Here is a 20557-nt window from a genome sequence, read left to right on the forward strand (position 1 = left end):
CTCAACAGACATTGAGGGACCTGAGGCACAGAGAGGTCAAGCATCTAACTTAAAGTCACACAGCCAGTAAGTGGCAGAGCTCAGACAAAACTCTGAACCCCAAGGCTCCAAAGCACTGGCATCTCTCCTCTATGTGGCTAAGAATCTGGTTATCGACCTCCTGAGAAATCAGCTCTGGGGTCACAAAATCAGAGAAAAGGCCAACATTTCCAGGTACAGGGGTTCAACTCTGCACCCACCCGTCACCACACCAACTTTGCCTGGGAGCTCTCTGAGGACAGCTTAGCCAGGACCTGGTTGAGCCACTCAAGGCCTCCAGCCGGGTTCCTGGTGATTAGCTGCCCAGATGCAGCAGTCTCTTACCTAATACCCCTCCTGACCTCCTGCCACGGGCACTCACCAACCAGAGGACATGGCAGATTCCATGACGCTCCCTGTGCCCCAGGGCGAGACGTTTCTTTTTATCAGTTAATATGATTATCGCTGTTATTTTAATTTAAATATTTGATGTTCAGGGAGCTGTTTCTCTGCAGCCACAAGGGCATGTCTGTGGGAGGATGGCACCTCGTGACTGGCCTGAACTCTTGCCACGTAGGATGGTTGGGCCAGTGGGTGGCCAGCTCCAGCCTCCTCCAGGGGTCTGCCGCTGCTCACTTATCAGGCTGACATCCCACAGGGGGGCCGCTGCCCTGCCTGCCCTTCTGGCTCCAGGCCTGCCAACTGGAACCAGATCTGGAGGGGTGGGCGGAGGGGGCACGTGGGAGGGGCCGAGCCCTCGCCACAGGCCCCTTTGCAGTTCAAAGTGACACTCAGGAGGCTATCCCCTTCAAAGGGCAGACAGTGCCTGCCCCGAGCTGTTGGACCCTCAGCCTGAGCCCCAAAGGCAAGACAGGGGTAAAGGCGGCCCTGTGAGGGCTGGCTAAGCTCCATTCATGGGGTTGGCCTGCTTCCCTGTCCCTGCCCAGAGCAGGAGGGAACCGGCTGGCCAGGTAGGCCAACTAGACCTTGCAGTGCATTCCTGCAAAAAATCACCTCCCCTCTCTGAACCTCCCTGCTGTCCTGGGAGCATTCAGAAGGCACTCAGCAACGGTCATGCGTGATGGCGACAACGCTGACGATAAAGATGAGGACTCAGGTCCCTCTCTGAGAAACACCACCTCCAAGCCAGATGCCGGAGCATGATTCCCATCAGCTCCTCACTGGCTGTGTGACCCAGGGCAAGTCACTTAAGTTCTCTGTGCCCTGGTTCCCATCGGTAAAGAGGTTAGGATGGGATGAGGCTGGTCACAGACACACTCCTCTCTTCAGTGCTGAAATATTCCCTGACTAATGCCGGGATACTCATTCAGCCCAAGTGAGACCCCTCAAGAAGGCTTGGTCCGGGTGCTCCCGCAACACCAGGCCCTTCAAGGCTGAGGGGGTCCAGAGGACAAGTCTGGGCACCTGTAGGTGCAGCTCCCAACTGGCTGTGTGACCCCAGGTATGTGGCTTCACCTCTCAGAGCCCCACTTCTGCCACCTGGAAACCAGGGTAAAGAACAGAGCTTTTAGGAACTCTCATCGGATCTGCAGTCCAAGGGCTCAGCCCTGAGCACGCACATAACATGTACCCAGTAGTCGGTAGGTCTCATTGGTATCTGCAGCTGCGCCTTGGGGGAATAACTGCACCTCTCAGGCCAAACTCCAGTGGGGCAAAATGGAAAATAATAACAATAATACCTGTTCTGGGGCAGTGAGAAGATTCAATGAGCATAACCCCGTCAAACCTTTACCAGAGGCAGCACGCAGAGAATACTGGCCATTAATGACGAGGCATTCGCTCAACAAGTAACATTGAGCTCGGGTGCCCAACCACCACTGGGGCACTGAACGCAGCAGGGGCCAGAATGTGCCCTGCCGAAGGATCGCTGAACGTCTTCTCCTGGCAGAATGCCTGACCTCCAATCCCAGTTCCACTTACGAGCTGTGTGACCTTGGGCAAGTTACTCAACTTCTCTGTGCCTCGGTTGTCTTCTCTGAAAATGAGAATAAGGGCACCTGGGTGGCGCAGGGCACAGGTGAAGAATGGAAGTGCTCAGAGCAGCAGTGCATGATGACCATGAGCACTCACCAAGCATGAGCGGTGATTACTATTGTTGCTGCTGCTGGACTGTGCTCTCTGGGCTGGGCCTGCTTGTCAGCAAGCCCCCTGCAGCCAGGCCCCCTTCTGCAGCTCACAAACTTGGGAAGTGTTAGCTCCTGAGAGGCACCCCGAGTTCCCTGCAGAACAGAGGCTTCTGTGGGCTTCCTCCCTGGTCTGTTTCCCCAGCAGCTGGAACACTCAGAAAAAAGCTCCCAGCCTGCTGGGCTTGTCAAAGCAGGGCCAGCTTTACTAGAACCAGGTTTGGACGGTAATTTTGCGGTCATAAGAATTATTTTCTTTACATACTGCTATAGAAAGGGGAACTCCCTGTCCTTTTTTTTTTTTTAACCTAAATGAAGACACCATCAAGGGTAAATGTGCTGCTGGAGGTTTTAATAAAAACATGATGGAGGAAAACATTCAAAGCTCAATAATCAGAAGCAATTTGCGTCGTGAGCAGAGATGTGTCATTCCCACCCTCCACCCCTTTGGCTGTGCTCTGTGCGGGACTGGCTTTGGGGCTGGTGACTTTAGACCTGCGGCAAAAATAATGAACAGCAGTGCGCTCGGAGATAGCCTGAAAAATATCCTGGGAAAGAAAAACATATGCCAAAGAGTGTGTTGTAAAAGTCATATTTCATGCCTGACTTTAGAGAATGTTAATAAGGATTAGAACCATACTCCAACAGAACAACTATCAGTCAAGGCAAGGTAATTAATTCTGCTTCAGATCTCTGCTTGAGCAAATGAAAGCGGTAAGTGTTGTTTCACAGCATAGAGATTCCATTGCACCAGAACAACCCAAGAACTTCCAAAGCCATGTCCTGAGCCCAGCTGAAAGAAACCTGGCTGTTGCTGGCAGCCTGTGCTGATCTGTTACCCTGTAGATTTTGGGGATCTTTTCCGAATCGTAACAATATCAAACTTTTTTTTTTATTTATTTCGAGATTGGCTAATAAATATGATTAAGATAACACGTCCCAAACCACATGTCCTCTGCTTGGCCTCCAACATGTGGAGGACAGATGTGTCTTCCATGTACAGATGACCCAGCCGGCTGCTCCCCCGAGGTGGGGACCCTGGGAGATGGAGCCCTGAGAGGTCCCCACAGCCCACTGCCCCTCCCCCAGTCGCTGCAGAGAGGAAGGGCCAAGCCCAGGGTGTTTGGGAGTCAGACATTAGAAGGATAAAGGGATGGTGGGATGTAGCAGTGCTCACCTGGCTCTTGTCCCTCAATGTCCCAGTTTCAAAGATAAAATTCCCAAACCCACAAGTCCCGTGCGATTAGAAAAGCTCTCAGAATATAGCATCTCGGGGGCTCACCTATTACCCTCTCAGGAACCAGAAACAAAGGCTCTTCTCCTCTCAGTGACCTCAGTCCAGGGAGAACAGAGTAGGCCACTGCTAAAGCCAGAACCTGGGAGAGGGTTCTAGAAAGAAGTGTGGAGTTGCCACATAGAAATTCCTTAACCTGGCAGTGGGCAAACTGGGGTTCCTGCCTTCATTCTGCTACAAACGAGTGAGTTTAGGAGCAAGTCCCGGCCGCACCTGGGCCTCGGTTTTCCCATTTCTACAAGGATCCTGAAGAGCCCTTCAGCTGGGACACTTGAAAGCAATGGTTTGGTGCGGTGCTGGGTGTGGCCTGCTGCGTGCTGCTGTGGTCATTGAAGCTGGTTCTTGGATGCCATGGAAAAAGCCAGGCCTGAGGATCAGGGCTGAGAGGCCTGGGCCTGTTGGTATCAACAGCCAGCAGGGCTCCAGCTCCCAGAAGAGGGGACAGCAGGCTCAGAGGCCAAGGCCCCTGTGAGCCCCACCCTCAAGGAAAGGCTCTGGGCCAATGCATGAGTGAGCCTTCTTCTTGGCTTTCCCTCCGGGCGGGCGAGGAGCAAGAAAGGAGAAGAGTCCCTGGGAGTCTGCCCAGGCCAGGCAGTGCGCTCAAGTGGGCAGGGAGGGGAGGGCACTCTACCACAGAGGTGGAATGAATGAATGTCAGAGGCAGGTCGGGGTTTTCCAAACCCATCGCTGCAGGCAGGCTGAAGGCAGGATACCTCCTGAGAAGAAAAAGGCTACTAAGGGCCCCTGGGGGAGGGACACTATGACCCTGATGAGCATCAGCTTCCTCCTGGGCAGGGGTGGGGTACACAGTGGCCACTAGGCAGAGATTGGAGGATCTCCCTTCAGGCCAGTCAACGCTCAGAGGCCACTCTGGGCAGACCAGGAGGGTCAGCTCCTGAGCTGGATGGGATCAGACCTCAGTGGAGGAACTTGGTCACTGGCCTCCTAGCCTCCTTTTTGCGGGGGGATACCTGGGCATTGGCTGCTGCACTCCGGGTTCCCCATTACTGCTCAGGCTCAGGCCTTGGCCTCCCTCAAGACCCCAGGTCTCTTCCCTGCCCAGGAGCCCGGGCTGGCGGGCAGACGCTGCGAGCCCAGGGCTCGGCCGGCAGGGCTGATATGAACCATCTGCGTTGTCTTAGGCCGCCCCTCTGCCCACTGTCCCTCTGAACTCGGCCGGTTCCCGCGGGCCGTTTGATGCCTCGCAGGGTCACAGACCCCCGCACACAAATCACCGCCGCGGGGCTGGGGGTGGGGCGGAGGCGCTGAAACCTAATCCGCAAAGTTTGCTCTGCCGCAGGCTCGCTCCTTCCCTCGCTCACTCGACCCCCCCCCCCCTTTTCCAAACAAGGCTTATTTTTCTTGCCAAAAAAACAAAGTTGGTATCAAGTGTTTCGAGGGAGAAAGTCTCTCCCCCACCCCCGGCCTGGGAGGCAGGGCCCGGGCTGTTGGCTGAGCCTGGGATTGCAGAGGGGGCTCCTGGAGAGGAGAGGACAGGCGGGAGGTGAGCTCTGGTTCCCGGCCCATGGGCCAGTCCCCTTTCCAGCTCTGGTCTGTCCCTGCCCAATGCTTATAGTCGCAGACCCCAGAGCCTCTGAGCCTACTCGGTTCCCCTAGCAGTCCCCCACCCAGATAGGGCTCCCTCCGTGGGGGCTCTCTGTCCCGGTGCGGCCACAGATGGAAGCATCACTTCCTGCCCCTTCTCCCTCCCCATAAAACAGCCCTTGCCTGTCGCTTTTACGAGGTGACACCCAGCTCTCAGCCCGATTCTCCCCGTGCTGGAGTTTGGGCTCGAGAGGGAGGAGACTGCGTGCAGCCAGGCGTCTCCAGAACACTCCCGGGGCACACTGGGATCCCGGGGCGGCTGCCCCTGAGCACAGCCTAAAAAGCCTAAGAGCTTTAAAGGATGCCAAGGAGCCCGGTATATTGGAGGCAAATTCCTCAGAAGTACCCCTCCAGCTCCGATGATCCTGGGCCTTCCGTCTGAGACCCTAGAAGCCAGCCCAGAGGTGGTCAGCCTAGTCCTCTGGAGGGGCGCAAAGCGGAGCCGTGGGGACGCACGGGTTTCATTTGCTGGGTGTTGGTTTTGCTTTTGGTTTTTTCAGCCGTTGCAGCGACCCGGAACCGCGCACGGCCGCTTCTCCGAAGCCTGCGGCTTCCCGCTGTGCCCGGAGGCGAATGCCTGCAGCTAAAGTCCGTTCCTGCTGCGACCGCTCTGCTGGCTGGAGCTGTCTTGTCCGAGCAGGCAGCCTGGCTCGGGCAAGGCGGCCACGTCGAGGGGCTGGTCGGCGCACCCGGCTGGGTCTGCGCGGCCTGGGCGCAGCAGGAAAGATTTGCAAACTGTGGGACAAGGGTAGCGAAAGCGGCGAAGGTGGCAAGAATAAAGGCGCCACGGCCCGGCGGAGAAGCGGCTTTCCTTGGGGGTGGGGGGTTGAACAAAGGAATTCGCCCTCAGAAGAAACGGGCTGAGCGAGCAGCGGTAATGGTCAACCCCCGAAACTCGCAGGAGTACAGAGCGTAGGAATATTAGCTCCAGCGATCCAACGAAATCCGCTTCGTGGAAGACCCCAGCCTGGCATCTCCATGTGGCCTCTTGATTTTTGTCAGTCCCACTTTAATGGGAGTGGCGGGTGTGCACCCCCAGTGCCATCTTTCCTGGGATGAGGGGACAGTGCGGCCCGTGCTCTCCGTCAGTGGAAGCAAAAACATAAAAATAAAAATCTCCCCAACCAGCATCCTCTGTTCGTGGGACAGTTGTCCCATTTTCCAGAAGCTGACAATTGAGGCTTCTGCAAAGCAACCCCTTCTCCCACCCCTGCTGCAATGCTTGACCGGCTGGGGAGACCCAGGCGCTCGGAAAGAACAGGCGCCAGGGGCGACAGGACCGGAGCCCCCCTCCTCCTGCCCTCGGAAGGGGTGGAGGGGACACGGTTGTAAGGTGCTTGCCTTCTTTTCTCTGCTTGACATGAATAAGGGGATTAGGACGGCAAGTTTCCGTCGTTCACTCCGTCGGACAAAGGGCCCCGCGGTTTGAGCGGCGCAGTCTCTGATTAAACGACAGAGCCCTGTCACTCAGCACCATCCTAGGTACTTGTGTTCGTGACATAATCTTATTAGAAGATAAAACCGGCGAAATCCTTTTCATAATGAAAAGTTACATTTAATGGCTGGACTCGGCCCCCACCCCGTCCCCGACCCTGCCCGCCTCCCCCCGTTGCTGTTGGATATGGCTTGCCAGTAATCGGCATTTAAAGCACCAAGTCCGGGAGAAAAACGGGGTTTAGGGTTTTTGTAATCCCCCTAAACTGTCTTTGTTCGAAATCTCCACAGATACAAGTCTGTTAAGAGTAAATATTTGTGGATTGATACAACCACATTTCCCCCCTGCAAACCAAATCTGAAAAAATGCCGCCCTCCCGCCGCGCTGGGGCCGGGGCGCACGAGGTGGGGGCTGGGGGCGCGAGCCTCTGCGCCGAGAACGCGGCTTTCCGGCCGCTGGGCTGCTCCGGGAGCTGAGGGACTTTGCACATTTCTCAGGCGGGAAAAAGGTCTTAGACTCTTTTTTCAATTTTCTGTTCCCTCAATAAACAAACCTCCCGAACTCGCTGCTTTTGGGCCTGCCCGAGGGGGTCGGCAGGAGGGCTTGGGGAGGGGCGACCGCTCTGCTCCATTCCCAATGAAAACGCGGACGCTCCCCGCCAGCCTCTGCCTTCCAGCGGGTGTAAGTGGCTCCGAGGGGACTCGCTCCTCCCGGGCCGTGGAAGGCTCCACCCGGCAGGACGCCCCCAGTCCAGCCCAGGAGAGCACCCGGAGCCGCCGACGGCCCCCGAAACGCGGAGGAGCACGAAGTTCTGTCGCGGGGGCCCCGGACTCCCGGCTCCAGCCCAGCCCGTCCCGGGATCGGGTTCCTTCATAAATCAGCGGCTGGGTGAAAGGGCTGCGCTTTAGAAAGGGCAGGACCGTGTGCGCGTATTAGAGCGCGCGGTTCCCAAATCCGGGCTAAACCCCTGGTGACACCGAAATTCATCAACCGCCGCTGGCGCCCGCGGCTCGGTGGAGGAGCCCGGGAGCCGAGGAGCCGGTGCACCGCGCCGCTCCACTGGGGGGAAAGGCAAACGAGGAGCAGGACCCCTCCGAGAGGTGGACCTGGAGGAGGGCGCGGGTGGAGACCGCGGAGAACCGCCCCGCCTGCGCGCCCAGCCTCGAAGGAAGCTCTCCCACCGGGAGAAAGGCAGTTGTTCTAACCTTTTTCCTTCTCTAGCAAAGGCTGGCCCTACAGGGCATTCCGGCGCAAAGAGGGCAGTGACCCTTACCCAACCCTTCCCAACCCCGGGGCAGCTATTTCCCCGCACCTTCCAGGCTGGGCGCTCTAGGGAGAATCCTAACTGTCCAGAGCAGGAATCTGGGCCTCCGGGAAGGTCAAGACATGAGGATTTAGGGATGCCATCAGCTTTGGGGAGTTAGACATGCCTGGGGGGAAATCTGCTACAGAGTAACTCTGGACCTGAGGGAAGTCACTTAACTCTTTCAGCCTCGGTCTCCTCACCTACACTTGGATCTAGAGTGATAAACGTCAATATACATAGAGGGCACTCAAGATGGGCCAATTCTTTTTCTTTCTAGAGCACTACAGTGGGCTGCCCCTCTGGGGTAAGGCTCTGCTCCTGCGTTCACATCTACACTGGCCACGTTCAAGAGTCTGTTGGAGATGAACAGACCTGTGTGCCTCAGTGGTACTGGAGGCAGGGTTCATTCAGATTGCTGACTGCCTGCCTCCAAGGACCAGTGTCGACAGCCAGCCTTGCCCCATTCCTTTTCCAAGGGAACATTTCAAAATACAGGCCCCAGACCTGGCTGAGGAGCAGGGGGTGGGCAAGGCCCCTCTGGGAGGCCTATTTTGGGGGTTACACGCTGTAGGCCTCCCACAACAGGCGGACAGTGCATTCCTACCAGGCAGGGCGTCTCGGGCTCACTTCTCCGGCAGGAAGGAAACATATCCTGACTGAATGCCCAGTGCAGGCTGGCACCTTTGCATTGGTTTCTCTTTATCCTCGGAGATGGATTCATTTTATCCTGAGACTGAAATTATTGCCCCTATTTCACAGAGGAGAAAACTGAGGCTCAAGAAGAGCCATCAGCCCTTCCCTGAAGGTCCTGGGGGCCAGTGCCGCTCTCCCTCACCTGTCATTGCAATCTTGCCCTTTCCTTGGAGAAAAATGTGCCCAAGAAGGGGTCCTGCATGTGGAGGAGGTAGCCGCAGAGCACCTTGGTCCTCTTCATCTCCACAGGCTCCAGGCCTGGGCGAGCTCCCACACCCCGACAGCCCAGTAACTATGGCAATTTCGCAGTCACATGACCACAGTCACTGCGTCCCCGAGGAAAGCCGGAGGCAGGAGAGGGGAACAGCAGTCACACCCAGCCCCAGCGTGTCGGGCCCAGTGGCCCAGCGCTGCTCCTCCTCTCCCACCTCCCATCACCAGCTGCAGTGGGGCGCTGAGGCACCTGGGGGGCGGCTGGCAGCCTGTGTCTTGCATGCTCGCTCACTTTCTGCATCTAGCCAGCAGTTCGGTGTTCTCCTCACTCCCACCAGCCCTCCTGGGCACCTCTGTTGCTCTGGGCAGCCCTCAAAACCCTCCGGGGCTGGCAACCACCTTGCAGTTCCCAGGGAAACCTCTTACGGCACAGGCCGGCTAGGAAGCAAACATCTTTGTTTCTTCTGGAACCAAACCCCAGGAACCGGGTTTTTCCTTCAGCGACACTTCCCCCAGTTCACCAAGTACAGGGCCAGCCAGGTGCTCTGCTATCAGCCAGCACTCTGGGTCCAGGCCTGTCTGAGGCAGGCTCCCAATCGAGACAGAGCCCCCCCCCCCCAATGTACTCACACATCCTCTGGACCCCAACACTCCCCCAACCCCTTTCAGGGCCCCAGGGTCCACCAGGCAGGTCCAGCGGCTGCCAGTCAAGAACCTGAACAGAAATGGATAGAATATTGCCCCGGGAATAACAAAGGAAGGGCCCATGCAGAAATTTATTTGTACTGATCAGGAGAAGCAAAGGTACAGGGCAGTGAGGAAGTGCTGTCAGCCAGTCCTGAAACCCAAGAAAGTTGCCATTCGAAGCACAGTGGCCCCTTATACCCACCACTCCACCACGCAGCAGTAGTTAAAGCAAACACAGGCCCTTCACTGCCCCGTCAGTTACACCTTCCCCCAAAATTACACAAACTTTGAAAGATTTTTTGGAGAGAAGATGGATGCTTCAGGAGACTTGAGGTCAAGGCTAGGCTGTTTAAAGTGTATTATTAACAAATAAACATTTACTGCAAAAAAAGAAAAAGAAAAAAAAAAGGAGAAAAACCCTATAGGCCACCGGGGAACCAAATCATGTTGCTTTTGGCTTCAAATGACAGGAGACATTTATGACATGAATGGAGAACACCAGCCGGTCGATGAAATGGCAAACGTCTGCCACTTTGCTTCCTCTGCCTTGTGAATCAACTTTTTCAAATATGGTTTCAGCCTGGCCCTCCCCTCACTACCACTGCCTCCTCACTTCTGACTGCAGTGGCAATAAATATATATAATTTTGGTTTTGCTCTTTGCTGCCATCAGCACAGAATCTAGGGGTTGGAGAAGGCTGGGCCAGCCAGAAAGCCAGGGGCCTAGGGTCCTCCTGCACCCCCAGTGACTGACAGCTCGCCCAGGCTCCTCGGATGAGCCGACCATCCCTCTCTTCCTCCCTCCCCTGAAGCTGAGGCCTGACTGTGGTGTCCAACAAATTGGAAGTTATAACTCATGTCATTGAGAGTGTCCTCCATTCCTCAGCCTAATGCCAAAGTAGGACTGGAGTGGTTTTTTTGTTTTGTTTTGTTTTAAAAACCTCACAGCCACAGGACAGGGGAGGTTCTCTGGGGAGGCACCCCAGCCCATCGCGGACCAAAAACTCTCCTCCCCTGGCTGGAGGATCCATCTGACCACCTGGGCTGGGGTTGCTCACCTTTTACCTTTTACACCTCATCTTCTTTCTGAGAAACAGATCCCTGGATCTCTCCCCATATACCCCCTCTCCTGAACCCCCCCCCTCGGCCTCAGAGATGTTGGTTGAACTTTATTTTCTGTCAGTTGAATCACAAAAAACAATAAGCACGGACAGTTTTCCAAACATGAGATTATAATATTGTGTATTTTCCAAACTGGATCCTGGAGATTCCAATAGTTCCTCAGTGGAAAGGTCATAGCTCTGGTCCAGTGTCCACCCACCATGGCTCCCAAGAAGAAAGAGGCCAGCACACCAGCCAGCCCCACCCCACTGTCTGCCCTTCCTGAGAGCGCACAGTTGGCATTTGTTCTCACCCTTACAATCAGATGTTTTCCTGCCTCTCTGGAGAGGATACTGGATCCCATGGAATACAGAACAGTTACTGAAGCCCCCCAGGGTGTTCTGTGTAATTCTCACAACTCCCTAGGATATGACACCCTCGCCCCTCGTTTGCTGATGGAGAACCCAGGGCTCAGAGATGGGCAGCCACCTGGCTAAGATCACACAGCTGCTGAGTGCTGAGGCTGGGAGGTGAATCCAGGTCTGCCTCAGAGTCTAATGCTCTTTTCATCACCGAGGGAAGCAGAATCCTCCATGTCCCAGGCAAAGGGACTGGTTTTCCCAGGGTTGCACCCCATCCCCCCTTCCCTGCTTAGAGAGGCTCTGGGAGCCGGCATTCCAGCTGCACTGCTCTCTGACATGGAACCCGTGGGCAGTTTGGTGTGACAAGGTATTCCTTGCCATGGTGATGGTGATAATCGTAACAACAGTCATTTCTATTCCACAGGATGCCAGGTCCTTTGGGGCACATCATCTCGAATCCTTACAAGAATTCTTGCCTCCAGGTGGGCACCTCCCCATTTCATAGAAGAGGCTCCGGTAGGTGCCAGGGCAGTGAGGTCCTTAGCTTGGCTCCAGTGGACAGAAAGGGAGGGGGCTGAGGGTCACCAATCACGTACCCCAGAGGAGACCCTCACAGCCTGCTTCCCCTCCACTCGAGAAAAGCGGCAAACAAATTAGGCTCCCCGAGCCCAGAGCCTGGGGAATACAGGGTGAGCCAGGAGTCAGCTGTGAATAATGCCTCCGTTCAGCAGCGGATGACTCCAACCTCAGGAAAGCCTTTGCTTACCCTTTCGCCTGCAGCCAAGGTGCTGGGGTTAAATGGAGAGGTGCCCTCCCAGGGGCCAGAGGATCCCCAGGCTTTGGGCTGGCAGAGCGAGCCCTTCAGCCTTCAGATCCCCAAGGAGAGCACTACGGAGGCCTTTTCGTAAGGCCAAGCGCTGGCCCTTCCTTTCAAGGAGATCCATTTCCAGGACAGGCCCTTACCCCAGGCTAGGGGCAGGGGTGTCTGCAGCCCTGAATGAGTCCGGGGGACTATGCCAGCCGGAGTACCCACTCGTGGAGGGGGTCCTGCTGGTAACTAGCACCTTGCAGCAAGGCCTATGGGAGGCCTTCCAAGCTGGGAGATGCAGCAGCCAGAAAAGACCGGCCGACTTTGCTCCTTCCCTGTACCACACCCAGGCTCTGCCGCTGCTGGTACTCCAAGGGGAGGTGAGCCTCCCAGGAAAGCCTTTCCCGGTGTAAACACTTCCAAGGAAAGGAATGTGCTGGGAAGAGTGGGGTTGGGCCACTGGAGTTTCATGCAGCCAGCTGGGGTAAATTAAAAAAAAAAAATCACCCCGGGACTCAGACAGCTTTTTGTGAAACTCAATCAAAACCCCACTGCCCCCTCCTGCCGAGGATGGTGCATCCTACCTGGGCAAGTGAGCCCAGAGGGACCTTCGCCAGCTCAGCAGGGCCCTGTGACTGCGGCGGAGAGGCAAGGGCGCCCAGCCCAGGAGGCCGAGGTGGGTGCCTGGCCTGGGTGGCAGCCCCGCATCTTCCTGCTCGAACGCAGACGAGTCTCAGGTCGCCAGACCTGGGAGCTGTCTTACAAGCGATTAGACTCCATTTTGTGACAGATTTTTGGACTCTCCTGCCAACCCTCCCCCTTTCCGGAGCCTCCTCCAGGAATTCGCGCCACCTCCTCAGGACAGAAACCCTTTCCAGACGAGCGACAGACGGCAAGAAAAGAGTTACATAATTCTGTTTCGCCAAGCCGCCAAGAAAAAAAATGCCGGGGGGGGGGGGTTTGTTGTCATTTTTTCATGCGTTCTCGGTGGAGGAGGGAGAGGGGTGTTCGTGATTTCGCATTTGGAGGCCGCATCTCCTCCCCGGTTTCTAGCCGGAGTTTCTGTCTGAGGAGCACGAGCCGAGCGACCAGAGCCTCGGGCACAGGAGAACCATCCGATGCTTTGGGATTCTTTCCTTAGAAGGATGCCCTCTCACCACCACCCCCCCCAAGAAAAAAACACGTAGGAAAAAAGGGAGACTTTTGAGTTATGCGTGAAAATGCCAAATGCCATGGCCCCCACTCTGTTTTGCGTGTGCAGGGCGTGCTAGTGGATTTGTATCAAATGCTATCAGATTCGTCCGAATGTCAATTAATTACCCCCGTGGTGCGTAAAATAATGCTGCGCTTCTGGGTGTCCAGAATCCTTGAAAACAAGTCGAGCTGGAGAAAAGGGCTGAAGGAAAATAACCAGCTCTGTCTAAGAACCGAGTCCCGCGGCTCCTAGAGGGGAGGACGCGTTTTTCAAAAGTTACAGGGCTGGGGGGTTGTTAATTTCCCAATACTGCTGACGCACAGACAAGACAAAATCGAGAAGGCACGTTTCTGTGCCCACTTGCCTGGATTCTCGTCTGAAAGCATTTATGCACAGATGCAATAAATATGCCTCTGCGATCCTCAAAGAAAAAAATAAATCGTGAAATATATTTTTATTGTGAAAAGAACATTGCTTCCCAGTGAGTCCCTCCTGGCCTGGCTGCGCTGGCTCTCCCTGAGAAGGGCTGCGGATCCGCACCCGGGGTTTGTCCCCAGGATTGTCTTGATAACCGGCCCACCTAGTGCAGATACCTAATTGGTGTTACTGGAAGAAAGAGGGGGCGAGGGAGGAGGGGGGCACCTTGAGGGGTGTGAATTCTGCCCACCCGGAGGCTGCAGCCCTGCTGGAGCCAGACTCGGGACCGAAATTCGCCTTATTCCAAAATTGACTTGCATACACCCCTATTGCACTGAAGAAGAAAAAGCTCTTAGGGGCCTTTTTTTCTTTTAAAAACAAATATACTTTTGACAAAGCAATCGCAAATGTTTAATTGTTTTGTAAAATGAGGGGGTTGGTCCCTCAGCTCTAACATCCAGTTCAGATTTCGTGACCACAGTTCTGTGCTCTGAAGAACCAAGGGTATCCTCTCTCCTTGCTGTAGGAAGGAGCTTCACAAATAATTGGAGGGTGAGAGTGGGGGGTGGAATGAGCAGATTTGTACAAGAGGTCAGAAAGAGCCTTTCCGATAGGTAAAAAAAAGTTTCAAAAACCTGCACAAATGATTCGGACGCCCATTCAGTTTCCTGAGCCTCCTGCCCCCACGTGTTGATGCGTCCAGGCCGGTGGCTGACCTGAGTGGGCAGTGGCACTGCCAGAGCCTAGCTCGGGTTGGGCAGGGAGAGCTCGTGAGGGCTGCAGGACGTGGGTGGGCTGGAAGCTGGTGAGCCCTGCCGAGGGGCTGCTCCCAGGCCGGCCCAAAGCCACCAACCACATTTACCCCAAACCACTTTCCCCATTTTATTTGTGCTGTCTGTGGCTGAGCTGACTGGTGGCCTCATCTTCTGCTGGAACTAGAATCCCATCGGTCCAGGGAACAGTGCAAAAGGATCGACGGCAGTGTGGCTAATCGGGGGTGCTCCAGTCAGAGTGGGAGGCCTCAGCTGGGCTCTGGGACCAGTGAAAGAGCTGACTCTCTGAATCTGGCCCCAGCTCCTGCCCGCAGAGCCCCCAGCCGGCAAGAAAAGCAAGGCACAGAAAGCAGCTCTTGCTAGGCCCCCAGACCAGGGAAGCACAGCCAGATTAGGCCCTAGTAGGAGCCTCAGCCAGAGCCTTTCAGAGTAGAACCCGATGCCCTCTTGAGGGCTCAGGCTTCAGCCAAGCAGTTGGATGGGCAGGCTAGCTGCTCCAATTTTCATCAGGGCCTGCATTTAGAGACAGTCCCTGGGCAGAGCAGGTAGGCTGCACTGACCACCAGGCACCGGCAGCCCAGCCTTTTCCCAGAGGCGTGGGTACACACAGTCTCCTCTGAGCCCCAAACCACCTGAGCAGCCTACCCACCCTCAGCCCCATCTGAAAGAGTTTTCCAGGCCTCACTAGAAAGTTGTCGCAGGCACCCACTTGCCTCCGAAATTCTGCCCTGGGGATCCCCACACCCCTCTTTGGGCTGTTGCATCTCTTTGCTTCTCTCTCAATCATACTGCCAGGCACAAAACCCAGACGAAAGAAAGAAAGAAAAAAAGGCCGTATCTACTCTTATCTGTCCCAAGCCCCTTGCCAGACAAATCCAGACTCAGCTAAAAACAAAAGTCAGCAGGTAGAGCTCAACCTACAGCCTCTGGCCTCAACCCTGAGGCTTGAGCTACACCAGGGCAGAGCAGGCCACCCTCCCCAAAACTTACACGTTGCAAAAAAGAAAGCCTACTGGGGAGTCTCATTCTGTCAGTTCCCCAGCCTCATGGGGAGCCCCAGATTGTAGTCCGCCACCTCTTGAGGTCCTCTTCCTAGACACCTCCAGCCAACGAAAACTGTAAGTGCAAAATTCCCGCATGGCACGGTTTTGGGGAAGATGGACATCCTTTTCTCTCCAACAGGGACTAAAAATGCAGCGCGGTGGCTGGCAGCGAGGGGATATGGGGGCTGCTCAGGCAGTTCAGCATCCCTGCACTCCATCTCTTTGCTCCAGGAATCCCAAATCTCCACAGACCCTGCTTTGGGCTGAAGAAGCACACCACCAGGGCCTGACTCCCTAAAGCACTGCTTTCGTTTGGAACTTGATTCCTGGTCCCCAATTCAGGCCTCCTAGGACCGCCGGCATCTATACCCCAGTCGGCCCAGGGCCTTGTCCTGCACCCCAGCTCAGCGGCCCAGAGCAGGTTTTCCGGACAAAGGACAGCAACTAGGAGCTGCCCGAGGCTCCCGGCCACCCCACCAATGTCGGCCCGGCAGGGATGGTTCGCCCCTGCCGGAGACGCGCAGCCCACAGAGCCCTCGGAGCTGACGGGCCCAGCAGCGCACAGAGCCGGCGCAGGGTGGACGCGGGCCGGCCTGGCAGGGGGGCGGCCAGACTCGAGTGCCGGGCGGCGGCGGGGAAGGAGGAGGACGAGAGGCGCTTACTGTTGGTAGTCTTGTTTGCAGTACAGTTTCCGATCCCGGAAGTAGCAGCTGGTGGTGAGGGCTTGCTGACACGCCGCGCACTGCAAACACTCCTCGTGCCAGGACGACTCGTTGACTCGCATCAGGAAGCGGTCGGAGATGGGCCGCTGGCAGCCCTCGCAAACGGCGGGATGCGGGCAGTCGGAGCCTGCAGCGCACAGGACGAGAGCCGGGCCGTCAGCGCCGACCAGCCGGGCCCCGGCGTCCCGGCCGCTTGGTACCCGCAGCCCCGGCTCCAAGGGCGAGGGCAGCCCGGGAGCGTTGCCCGCCGCCTGCGCTCCCCTGGCCGCCGCGCCAAGGGCCGGGCAGCCTCAGCTAGTTCGTTCTAGTCTGCGGACTCCGGCGCGGAGAGTCCGCGGGCCTCGAGCCTTGGCTCGGCGCTGAGCTCTCCCCTTCTCCCGAGATCCAGCGCTTGGTATTAATACGTATCAGAACGAGCACCGCGCGGGGTAGCCGGCTGGGACCGAGACAGACGAGGTGAGGCTGGGGTGCTCGCTGGCTGAAATGCCCCACAGTGGCATTCGTGGTCTTCTGTCCCCAATCTCCCCAAATCTGTGATTTGGAGGACTCGGGGGACACTTTTCTTTTAGAAGCTCCCCCTCCCCAAGTGACCTGGCACTACTTTCAAGCTTGCCAAGGTGACTACTTGGGTCCTCCATCACCCCTGCCACCCACCTCCTACCTCCCGCCCAGAGTGGCATCTCTAGATCCGAGGCCAGATGAAGATGGGGGTGGGTGGGTGGAGGCTGGAGCTGTCCTGTCCTCCCTCCTAGGAGATGTCCCTGCATACCTCTGTCCCCGCAGGATGCCTGTCTAGCTTGTTGCCCCTCTGGTGATCACTCCTGGAGTTTTCTGTGTTCCCCCACACCCCCATGTCCTGCAAACCATTTCCTTTATCAGTTGGCCTAGACGCCTGTTTCCACCTCGGGACGAGGCCCCTGTCTCCTGCCCGTGACCATTCCGGCGTTCCGACCCCGCACTCACCCAGCAGCACCCCCAGAGTGGCGGGTCCGGGGCGCAGGGCGTGCTCCTCCATCTTGATGCCGTCCAACATCTTGGCGCAGTCCGTCTGCCCGCGGGGGAAGCACCTCTCCAGAGACTCGGGACCTGTTGCTATATCCATGGGACGCGGGGCGTGCTGCGGGCCCCGCCAGCCAGGGTGCTCGCCCACCCGCCCGCCTGCCCGCTCGCCGCCGCCGCGTCCCCGGAGCCGGGGAGGCGCGGCTCCCGCGGGGTTGGGGCTGCGGCTGGGGCCGCGGGTTGCCCCCGGCGAGCGTGCAGCGGCGACACGCTGGCCCCGGGCCCCGGCGTCGTGCTGGCGGGCCGGGGCGGCTGCAGTCCGCGCCGCGCTCTCCCGGGCACTCGCAGCCACGCGCGCCGGCTCTTCTGTCACCTGCTTGTCAGCCCCGGAGCTGGGCTGCGGCCGCAGCGGCAGACGGAGCCGCGGGGAGGAGACGGCGGCGGCGGCGGCGGCGGTGGCGGCGGCGGCGGCGGGCGGGGGAGGGGGCGGGGGTGTAGGGGCGGCCCCGCGGGCTGGGGGGGGCGCGGGCGGCGCAGCGGGGTCCCGGGCGGGGCGCAGCGGGCCGCGGGGCTCCCGGCGCGCTCCCCGCACTACTCCAGTGCCATGGTGCGCCGAAGGAGCCGCTCGGTTTAGAGCTGGGGCTTGCGGCGGAGGGATACTCCGGCCGGGAGCCGCCTCACCCCTCCTCAAACTTCCTGACATTTGAACTCATTGGAGCGCTTCGTATCCCTGCGCCGGGATGAGCCGGCGGCTCCACGTCAAATAGTGCCGTCGCCGCCCCCCCGCCGCGGGAGGGCTCCCCACGCCCCCAGCTTGCTCCCCGCGCGGCGCCTGGCCCCGAGCATGGGCTCGGGAGCCCCAGCCAGGCCGAACGCCCCGCTAGTCCCTCTCAGAAGTTTGGGTCGTCCTCCAAACAAATCCTTCTGCCCCACCCCCTTGAAAAATTGATTTGGGAGTTGGGGAATGAAGGGTTTCTTTTTTCTTGCCTTCTTCATTATTAATATTTTTTAAAGCTCCAGCGCTCAGAGGAGTGGCCCTGAACGAGGCCAGACTGCGCGGATGGCGGGGAGCGCAGCGGCTCCACCAGGGGACGGCGCCGGCCGGGAGTGGCCGCCCGGGGACCCCGACTGTCGGCCGAGGTAGGTCGCACCGGGCTGAGTTGGAGTCCCCGGGCGGCGGCGCCTTCCCGGGGCCGGTTTGGTCCGAAGAGAGGGCTAGCTGCCGGGACTGAGGGGCTGGAACCGGCGGGAGGAGAGGGCTGCTGGCCCAGGACTTGCCAAAGGGAGCCTTGGCCCAGGGAGAGGGGGTGGGCCCCGGATTTGGGGTGAGGGGTCTGGAAAGGCTTTAGACGTGGCAGAGATTGGGTGAAGGGGTGAGCGAAGATCGCGGAGGGGCCCCAGGGTCAAGAATGGGGGACATTGGACCGGAGAGGAGAGTGAGGCAGGGGTTCAGGCGACGGAAAGTTTAGAGGACGGTTAGGTCTGGGAAAGGGGGTCCACGGGTAGGGTTGGAGGGCAATGAATGAGAACCTGGCTTCGCAGGATTTGGAGCGAGGAACACGGGTAGGGAGTGGTGTCCCCAGGTCGGGGACTGAAAGTCCGGGACGATGTGTATTTCGCCGCTCGACGGAAACCTGACTGGCCGCTGGGATAGGCGACCTTTGGTGGTGGAGGGACCTGGCCAGGGGTCGGGGCCGGCAGGGACAGCGCCATGGAGAGGCTGGGCAAAGTGGGCCTCGGCACCGGGGAGCAAGGGGCCGGCAAGACTGACTGAGGCGCCCGCGAGGCCTGGCACACCGGGCCTGGCACTGCGCTTGGTGCACAGGCCACTGTTTCGTGCTCAGTGCCCTGCGCCGGGACTGGCTGTATCTTTGGTCCCTGGGTCCCCATGGAGGCGCGGCTCGCTCCGGGGCAGGGGTGGGGGGCAATGCGGCCCTGGGGCAGGCGCGGGCTGACCCCGCGAGCTGTGGCGGGCCAGCTCCCGCCCCTCTTGGAGCGGAGCAGCGGTGCGGAGCCGGGTGAGGGCGGAGGGCATGGGAGGCGGGTCCCCTGACCCCGCTGGAGGCGAGAGGGCGGATCGGATTTGGAGCTTAGGGGAGGCTTGGTCAGAAGTGGCCCCCTGTGCCGCGGGGGCCCCGCGGAGGGGCCCGGTTTTGTGGAGGATTAGGGCCTCCCGCCCCACCCCAGTACCTGTATCTGTGTGTGTCTGTGCGTGTGGACGCTCCGGACTCTGAGGCTCTTGCGTACGTGTGTGTGCACCGTGTTTCCGTGCACATACAATATTTCTGTGTCCCTGAGACTTTCTGGGCCCCAAAAGTGTGAATCTGTGAATGTGTATCTGATTCCCCTGCATCCTTATGTGTGTGTGTGTGTGTGTGTGTGTGTGTGTGTGTGTGAATCTGTGGGCCCTTCCGTGCCTCTGTATATTCCATGGTTTTGTAGGTCTTTGTGTTTATCCCTGTGTCTGTACCACTCTTTGCGGGCACATATGTCTTTGTGTGTCTTTTTTCAGCCTCTGTATTGTGTCTGGGATCCTTTTCTGTATGTGTTTCGTCGTGGCATCTTTGTGTGTCTATGTGTATCTCCGAGTTTCTGAATGATTCTATGTGCTCGAGTGTCTCAGAGTTTTGGGGGTTTGGGAGTATACGTGTGCACGGCTCTATGTCTCTGGGTATTTATTACTTTTTGTGTGTCTATATCCAGGAGGGTGGATGAGTGAATGTGGAGTTTTTCTCACACGCCTTTGATCCTCGGTCTTAGAAAACCCCAGGCCTTGGGCTCCCGAGGTTGGGCCAGGGCCGCCTACTCCGGCATCTGGGGCGGGGGCCGGCTGCTGCCTGGAGAAGAGGGCGGCCTGGAGGCGCGGAGCCGGGCCCAGGGCTCGCAGACCGATCGGGCATATTCTGCCCTCTGCTGGTAGCGCTGCGTCCCTGCACCTGCTGTCGGGCGACGAGGCAAGAGGGTCCCGGTTCCCGGCCCAGACCCTTGCCTTCTTCAGAGCGCACTTGGAAATCCTCTCCGGTCACAGACACTGCAGACCGACCCCAGACCCCAGACTCCCAGTGCAGCGTTCCATTCCCCCCCGCCTGTCTCCCACTGACCCCCTTCCTATGCCCAGCCTCTTCCTCTCCACACTTCTTTTCTCCCTTTTGGCGGAATGGGGGCCCCTGTGTCCAGGCCTCTTAGACTTCTCTGACCCTCGGGCCATGCGTCCTGAGCCGAGTCGGGGGCCGCCGGCTGTGTCCAGGGTCGCAATTCCGGGCCACCAGCTGGCTGGGTCTCAGCGCCGGAGGACGTGCGGCAGTCCGGCTCGGATGCCGGTGGCTGGTCTGTCCTGGGGAGCACAGAATTTTGGCAGGTCACTCCGAGCCCTTGCCCGTGCCACAGCCCACACCACCGGAGCAGACATTGGGAGGGCCAAAGATGGGGCTCCGAGCCACGCGGCTGCCGAGGGGCTGCCCTCTGCGGTCGGAGGGGCGGGCTGCTTAGTGCACAACCCGGAGTCCCCTCTCTGCGCCCTCCTGCTCACTGCCCATTCGTCTGCCCCTCTTTTGGGGTCACCGTATAGGTCCTGTTCCTTGCCCTTTGTCCCTGCTGCCCGTCACTCGTTCCCCCAGCTGGGTCTGTCGACCCGGATACTTCGCACAGACGCGCGGAGGCCCCCGGCCTCTCAAACCCAAGCGCGACTCCGGACCTCCAGACCTCTTCCCCGCTGAAGAAGTGGCCGACTGGACGGTAGAACC

The 20557-nt window shown here is 58.3% G+C and overlaps 1 protein-coding gene across 3 annotated transcripts in view; it reads right to left on the bottom strand.

The window, feature by feature from the left end:
* Nucleotides 1-16917, bottom strand: part of LMX1B (LIM homeobox transcription factor 1 beta) — a 75128-nt gene extending 58211 nt beyond the window's left edge. For all 3 annotated transcript variants that reach the window (XM_036261428.1, XM_036261427.1, XM_036261426.1), the window contains exons 1-2: nucleotides 16779-16917; nucleotides 15756-15942 (exon numbers count right to left, since the gene is read on the bottom strand). In XM_036261428.1, the coding sequence (XP_036117321.1) occupies nucleotides 15756-15942; nucleotides 16779-16917 (326 nt within the window). The remainder of the gene's footprint in view (nucleotides 1-15755; nucleotides 15943-16778) is intronic.
* Between the last annotated feature and the right edge of the window lie 3640 nt (nucleotides 16918-20557).

Source organism: Molossus molossus, unplaced genomic scaffold (assembly GCF_014108415.1).
Source record: "Molossus molossus isolate mMolMol1 unplaced genomic scaffold, mMolMol1.p scaffold_m16_p_14, whole genome shotgun sequence".
In the NCBI taxonomy this organism is placed as follows: domain Eukaryota; kingdom Metazoa; phylum Chordata; class Mammalia; order Chiroptera; family Molossidae; genus Molossus; species Molossus molossus.